Source organism: Orcinus orca, chromosome 19 (genome assembly GCF_937001465.1).
Source record: "Orcinus orca chromosome 19, mOrcOrc1.1, whole genome shotgun sequence".
Taxonomy (NCBI): domain Eukaryota; kingdom Metazoa; phylum Chordata; class Mammalia; order Artiodactyla; family Delphinidae; genus Orcinus; species Orcinus orca.
Genome location: NC_064577.1, coordinates 48,971,319 through 48,979,369, shown reverse-complemented (window position 1 = coordinate 48,979,369; position 8,051 = coordinate 48,971,319). Strand labels below are relative to the sequence as shown.

The 8,051-nt window shown below is 35.3% G+C and overlaps 1 protein-coding gene across 1 annotated transcript in view; it reads right to left on the bottom strand.

The window, feature by feature from the left end:
- The window catches only part of PPM1D (protein phosphatase, Mg2+/Mn2+ dependent 1D), a 54,522-nt gene continuing 46,471 nt past the window's right edge, over positions 1-8,051 (bottom strand). Inside the window, exons 5-6 of the mRNA XM_004271731.3 lie at positions 5,955-6,197; positions 1-1,491 (exon numbers count right to left, since the gene is read on the bottom strand). Coding sequence (XP_004271779.1) covers positions 934-1,491; positions 5,955-6,197 — 801 coding nt within the window. The 3' untranslated portion in view covers positions 1-933. The remainder of the gene's footprint in view (positions 1,492-5,954; positions 6,198-8,051) is intronic.

The window sequence follows — 8,051 nt, the reverse complement described above, 5'->3', positions numbered from 1 at the left end:
TAACAGTTCACTGATTTTATTAGATGAACAAACATGTCCATATAATCAATGAAAACCATAGGATATATAAAATAATTTAAGAAATGTTGGGAATTAGCAGCACCATCCGTTATTGACATAGCAAGAAAAACTTCACATATTTTATGCAAACACTAGAAGAGGATATAGCTACTTTTAAGACCTACTAATGCCACTGAATGCCTGGGATGATTGAGAAGGGCATCTTTTTTAGGCAAACCTACCTCCTTCTACTTCAAAGATTTGGTGAGCAAATCTGATGATTAATGTTTAGAAAAAATGCTACTGAATGAAATAAGAGATACTGCATAGTATTTTAATTAGGACAAGGAGACTAAAACCCAGCTGCTTTTGCATGGCTCAACACTTCTGCTTCTATGAAAAATTTAGTTCTGAATTATGAAATCAGAAATAAAGAATAATTTTTAAAAGACACTAGTTGTCTCTAAGAAACATTAAGTGGAACACAGGTCACTATGAAAATACATCACTTTTCCAGTTTGCTTCATAATTTACTTTAAAAAGTTGTGTAGTTTTCATCACAAGTGACTTATACAAATTTCTTAATAAGCATATTTAAAAGTTTAAATGTACTTCTAAGATCGAATAGATTCTTTTGATTTTTTTTTAAACCTTTAGCCCTGTTGTTACATTTACTGTGTATCAGAGTAAGAGACTGAGTTTGTGTGAAGGATACAAATTTACACACATTTTATAGCAACTTATACCCTAACATCTACAAAATTCACATTTATAATACAAGCAAGTACAAGGCCAGGATAAAACTGTTGAATTCCAAAAAGTCAAACTGTATACTATTTTTATTTTGTCCCCTTAAAAAAAGTTCAACTTCGGCACCAAATTCAAAGAGCCCTCTTAGAAGTTTGGAAAAAAAAAAAAAATTCCAGATATATTTCAGCAAACACAAACAGTTTTTCTGTGCTGATGAAGTAAAGGATTTCCAATTTTCTTCTGGCCCCTAAGTCTGCGTCGCATGGTAAGTTTAACGGAGTTCTTTCGCTGTGAGTTTGTGGGGAGGCTTGCAGGCTGAGCACCACTACTTCGACTTAAACCATTTCGTCTATGCTTCTTCACAAGAGGGCCAGAGTTGGATTCTTCTAATGTCCTTTTGAAGTTTGTTGGAGGGGTTCTTTCAACTTCTTGAGCTTTCATTTGACCTGGGATCGACATCTTTAAATTTTTTTGGTCCATGATGGTGTTTGTTGAATTGGTAGGCACAAGGCCAACTGACAGGCTGTTATTCAAAGAATCATGTATCCTTAAAGTCAGGGCTTTAGTGCAATTTTCTTCAAGTGGCTCTGGATCTTTTGAGGATATGACTGCAGCCTGGACATTCCCTCGAGCTATCTCAGCTGGGACTTCTAAATAATTCTCTGAGAAGGCATTACTACGAATAAGGGCAGGTATGTGGTCCTTAGAGTTCAGCCTTGGCCATGGGTCCTCCTCCAGTGACTGAAAAACAAGAAGGTAAACAAAGTAAGAAATAATTTATCCTAGAATTCAGCGTAACCATTGGGGAAATGAAAAGATTTCATTAGAATAAGTGACAAATTTGTTTATTTGGGGGGTTTATTTCCTACTTTCTATATTTTAATTTCTGAATATTCAGTAGTGTGGAAAATGTGAAGTGCAACATTAAAGCAACTCTGTCATAATGGAAATTCAGACTGTTGCTTTGCACCCATCTCCCAAACACTAGGTACTGTTCTGTTATTTGAGAAAACAGGACATATGGGAATGTACTGAGTATGGCTGGGGCAACTTTCAAAGATATAAGTGAGGGCTTCCCTGGTGGCACAGTGGTTAAGAATCCGCCTGCCAATGCAGGGGACACAGGTTCAAGCCCTGGTCCGGGAAGATCCCACATGCCACGGAGCAACTAAGCCCATGAGCCACAACTACTAAACCTGCGCTCTAGAGCCCGCAAGCCACAACCACTGAGCCCACGTGCCACACCTACTGAAGCCCGCACACCTAGAGCCTGTGCTCCGCAACAAGAGAAGCCACCACAATGAGAAGCCTGCGCACCACAACAAAGAGTAGCCCCCGCTCACTGCAAAGAGAGAAAGCCTGCGCACAGCAACAAAGACCCAACACAGCCAAAAGTAAATAAATAAAATAAATTTATTTTTTTAAAAAAGATATAAGTGAAAATCATATGGAAACTTTCAGGTATTGTTTTTTAAAAAGCTTCACAGGAGGTTCAGATATGCACCACTCCTTTAGGTGTAGTGCCTCAGATCTATATGTATTCAGAATATCCTCCCATCTTCAGACAGATAAGAACATTCTTCCTATCAAATACAAATCTTCCACTATAATATTTTAGAAAAACATTGCTTTAATACTTTCTTAAGTACAAATTTTAAGCATAAATACTATCTCTTGCCCAAGTGTGTAACATTTCCCTCAATCATTTCCTCTCTCAATCAAATCAAATTTATTAAAATAGTAATATATTCTGAAGAGCCCAAGTAAACCATTTTGTAGAATGGTAAACAAAGACATATTATCTGGTCGCCCTCTGATATAAAATCCCCTAGGAATAAATGCCTTTCGAGAAAGTGCTCTATAAAAAAGCATATTTATAAAACTAATGTTCCCTTTAACGTTTCTAGATTTAAAAAGAAAAAGGCAAATTGAAGCAATCAAACGCATTTCAATTTAACCATGTAACATGAACATGCTTTACTGAAAAAAAATGAACTTTAGGTCCAGTGGAGGCTAGAGATGAGAAACCCTAAAGTTCCTATTTTGGTACTGCCCCAAATAGAATGCTGCTACCTTTTTTTAAAAAAAACTAAGAATATATTCTTCCTTTCTGGGGTCATTGGCTCATTTATTTATTTTATACTACATGGTTTACTGAAAGCCCAATTCTTATCTGTTTTAACACTGACTAGATGTTGGGCAGCAACCTTATTTCAAAATACCAGTGTTGAGAACGGATAACAGGACAGTCTCTGTTCTAGAATATTTACATCTGGCTTTCAATGATATCAACAACAACTTGTCTGTGAATTTATCCCCACTGCATTAGGTTGATTCCAATGCCTACTACCCTGATCACAAGCATGTTCTGACTGACCACAGAAAACTAGTCATTAGTAATTTTTGACTAAAAGTTCATCTTGGTTTAATATAGAAAAAGGATTTGCAACAAGACCAGGCAGCAGATAAATTCTGTAGACAGAAGGCTTCCTACTACCAAACAAGCACATCACTAATTTAGGCACAAGAAGAAAGGTACTAATCAAGCCACTTACAGAAACAGAACATATTGCTCTAGTTTATGCAACAACGTTAGACATTAGATGGAATTCCTTTACAAAAGAAAAACAATGGGATGATGTCAGAGTTAACACAATTTATTGTAATTTCCGTTGTGCTGTGTCTTTTTAAATTCACAAATTATTATTCTGATACTACAGGTGCATTGGCTTTTCTTCCCCCACTTTTTCCTTGAACTTTTCCTTCTCTTTTTATTGGCATTCTGTGGAAATACATTGCATCTGTTAGCTCAGGCAACTGCCTAGACTTCCTAGACTCATCCCAGATTAATGACTACTGTATTGCTAAGCCTTCTTACATGCTCATAAAACACTTGTGATATTGAGAGGTTACGTCCTAAAAACTCACACTTTAAAAGTTTCACTACTTCAGAGATCAGCTTTCTTGAGAGCTCCATATATTTTACAATCCAACAGTAAACAACTAATTATAAGTTGTGTCTAGAACACAACTGAAACTAAGTGTTAATCCTCTGGAAGAACTCTTTTCCTAATTCCTCCTTCCTATAGCTCTTGGCTTATTTAAAAAACAGCTAAATTTAGTTTTGCCCTAAAGAAAGGATAAAGAAATCTGTGCCATAGTAATATATCACAAACAGAAGTATTTCTACTATTATCTGTCCGAAAACAAGGATTTGACTACCGATTTAGCTTAGATTCAAACAGAAGTTGAATCTTCTGTTTAGATTCAAACAGAAGTTCACATGTCTATAGATAGATAACCTAGTCTCAAGTGCCTAGTCTAAATGTGGGTAGGTCTTAAAAACCATTCAAAATCAACCAAAATGTCATTTATATCTAGATGTTACTAAACATAGGATTACTGTAACAATGAAATACATCAGAGATACTTGTGAGTAGCCATGGTTAAGATAAACAAACAAAACACAATCTTTGGGGCAGAGATTTGTCTTTATTTACTTGTTAGGCCAGAGCCAACAATACTGATTGTTCTGAACGGCTCTAAATATTCGTTCATATTTAGGTGGGGCCAGATGGTTAACAAACAACCACGCCTACATATAAGTCAGTGCATACATAAATCTCCTAAGCTTTACTTTAGTAAAATTGTTAGATCATTATTTTTCAGAATTTTAAAGTATGTTTTAAAAATTATTTCTAGGTGCAATTTATGTTCAATTTTACTAATGCCAATCCACAGACGGCAATAAGTTTTGAGATCAATATTAAGAGTATTTATTCCTATCACAATATCTTCTATCCCCTCATCCTTACCTCCACCTTAACGCCTCCTTCTCTGTACTGCCTAAAGTTCAGTTATTCAAATACAAACACATTAGGAAACACGAAAGTAATGAATACATTCAAATACAGAAACCAGCGAATTCTCAAATGAACATAAGCTCCTTCATAACACTCAAAGAGAATGAAGAGACTTTAAAAGATTTCAATCTGCATTATTATTCAAGAGTTTTCAAAGCAAAGAAAGCTTTGATAAGAAATTCTTTTAAGAAAATAAGCATAAAATATTAATTTGTCAATTTCTAAATGAAGAGTCCATGTAAGGAAAATTAAGTTGCCATATATATAGTGAAGTAAAAGATAGGAAAGTGGTAATAGTAAACTTCCAAGTACTCCATATAGGATCACAATACCCAAAATTAAATAAATTCTTTGTACTGTGTAGCTTTGAACATCTTAAAAAACTGCCTGAATATATGACATAAAATTCCACTATGGGGGCTTCCCTGGTGGCGCAGTGGTTGAGAGTCCACCTGCCGATGCAGGGGACACGGGTTCGTGCCCCAGTCTGGGAAGATCTCACATGCCACGGAGCGGCTGGACTTGTAAGCCATGGCCGCTGAGCTTGCGCGTCCGGAGCCTGTGCTCCGCAACGGGAGAGGCCACAGCAGTGAGAGGCCCGCGTACCGAAAAAAAAAAAAAAAATTCCACTGTGTTTCCCATTTTATTGGTCATTCTTCTGAAAGCACGTTCTCAGAAGGCCAGGTATATCAAAACAGTTATCCATATTACTAATTATTAGCAGGAAAAAATTGGGATGAAATCAGAAAAAGGGAAATACAGTCGCATTTAAACTTGTTTATTTCACAGCACATCTTAAATTCATTCAATATTAACATGGATAAGAAATAGGAATGATGTTTCTTATCCATGTTAATAGACAACCAGTTCTAAAGTCTTATATCCTAAGGTCCAGTTCAGTCTTGATTCTGTATGATCTTATTCAAACTGCTCAATATCTCAGTTATATTATCTATAAAACGGAATAACATCTGCACTATTTAGCTTTCAGGGTTATGAGGTTCAAATGAAATACCACATATGGAAGTGCATCATAAAAAATGCTTACAAACTTTCATACTATCAGAAGGGAGTCAATAAGTTCCAAATATTAATATTGTTAATATTCTTCAGGGGCCATATCTAATCACTTTTCTATTAGGTGCTCTACATACAGCTGGCATTCAGTATAGTACCTATGTGTAGATGGCCTACTGACAATAAGTTACATGGCAAAGATCTATCACTTTCTTGACGGTAGCTCAAATCTGAAATTCTATTATATAAAGAATCTGAAAACTGTTTTCAGGTAATACTAACAGAGAAATTCTATTACAACTTAGATTCTAGAGAACTGTGTACCTTGACTGGTGGTGTAGAACACGGAGAAGAAGTCATCACGCAGGTTTCTTGACTATTATAGGAAGGGCTATCAGTCAGGTTCAGATAGAGCTCGTCTTCATTGGTGAAATCTCCCTGAGTGCCCGCTCCTGGAGAGATGCAGATTACTATGGCACTAGTATTATCTGCTCGAAGCATACGCTGCCTCCAGCGGCCTAGAGCTCGATTCACAAGCATTTTGGCACAAGACTGTCCATGCTCACCCTGTTTTTAAAAGAATAAGAAGGAAGATAACAACTCAGACCTTGCTGCCACTACACCTGTATCAAGTGAAAAATCACGTGTTCAACATGGCCTACATAAACAATTAAAATTTCAAACTTTATCCACAAACCCCATAACTATGCTAAAACAGTATTGCTCTGAATTAAAAAAATAATAAGACAAGGTCTTATCCTGTGGTTAAATTTCACCTGTATTTTTATCTTTTTGGTAGCAAACTTGGTCTTCATTGTAAACTTACTCAGGAAAAGTTATACAGAAGTTATCTAAAAAGGGGAAGTAAATATCAAGTTATAATAGATAAACAATTCACAAATGAAATAATCACACATGGCAAAAATACTCATTGCAAAGGGCCAATTTCCTCCTAAAATAAGAGCTTCTGCAAATCAAAGACAATCCCAACATAAAAACTGTCAAAGGATATGAACAAAATTCAGAGACAAGGAAATAAAAGTGGTCATTAAATATATGTATACATATTGACATATATATATACATACATAGATATATGTATATATATTGACATATATATACACACATAGCCATTTATAGATATATAAATGGCTAATGTCACTCCTATGAAGAAAAAAGCAATACAATGAGTGGTTATAGTATAGAGATCAAATACATACAAACAGAGTAAAAAAACAAAAAAAAATTAAATGAACTTGTGTTATACAAATAAATGTGGCTTGGAATAAAACTTACAGCATCATACATGGATTTAATAACTGCTAAGTTTCAAAGAACAGAAAAGAAAATGATGTGCTCCAGAAAAGAATTACTTATCTTAAAAAATACCTCTAGAAATAACTGAATAATGAAAATGAGTGGAAATGTTTGAAAAAGAAATGTGTCATGAACTATAAGGGGAAAAAAATTTTAATTAATATGTTATTTTATGTAATGTAATAAAATATATTAATGTCACAGGGAGCTCAGCTCGGTGCTCTGTAGTGACCTAGATGGACAGGATTGGCGGGTGGGAGGGAGGTCCAAGAGGGAGGGGATATATGTATGCATATAGCTGACTCACTTCATTGTACAGCAGAAACTAACACAACATTGTAAAGCAACTATACCCTAATTTTAAAAATGCATATATTAATGTATTGTAAGTACAAAATATTAATGTACTATAATGTATACTATGTAATAATATATAAGGTACTACCATACTATAAGCACTTTATTAAAAAAATATATAACGTATATGTCATTTAACTGTCAGCTATATGCCTCAAGTTTATATATTGAAACCGGATAAAGAACTGGGCTTTTTTCATTCTTTCCTTGGGAAACAGGGAATCATTTTTATTTGGGATTGTCTGATCTTGGTCATATTACAGTATTCCAACACATTAATGATGGCAAACTGCAAAAAACTCCTCTCAGCTCCTTTAAAATCTTAATATTAAGCCATCCTTGCATTCGCAAGAAAAGTACCACTTTGTAAAGATGTTTTTAAACATTGCTTTGTTCCCCCCCTTTCTAATATGAAAAAATATGCACTTCACAATTGATGAAAGGCAGCATTAATCTGTAATCCATGAATCTATTACATTCCCCAGTGTACGTGTTGCACCACTCTCCAAATACTAGCTCACTGAGAACTCACTGAAGGACTCCTTTACCTTTCCCTTTTTCAGTGTGCCTGTTTCCCTCCCAGCAAAGCTCCGTAAAAAAGAAATCTACATAAGCCATTTCTACTACCTTACTTGCATTTTCCCTCAGCCCACGGATTCTGTTGATTTGGGCCGCCCTTAACACTGTGTCCTTTTCTTCCACCCTACTGTCTCACTAGGTGATGTCATAAATTGTCACAACTTTAAC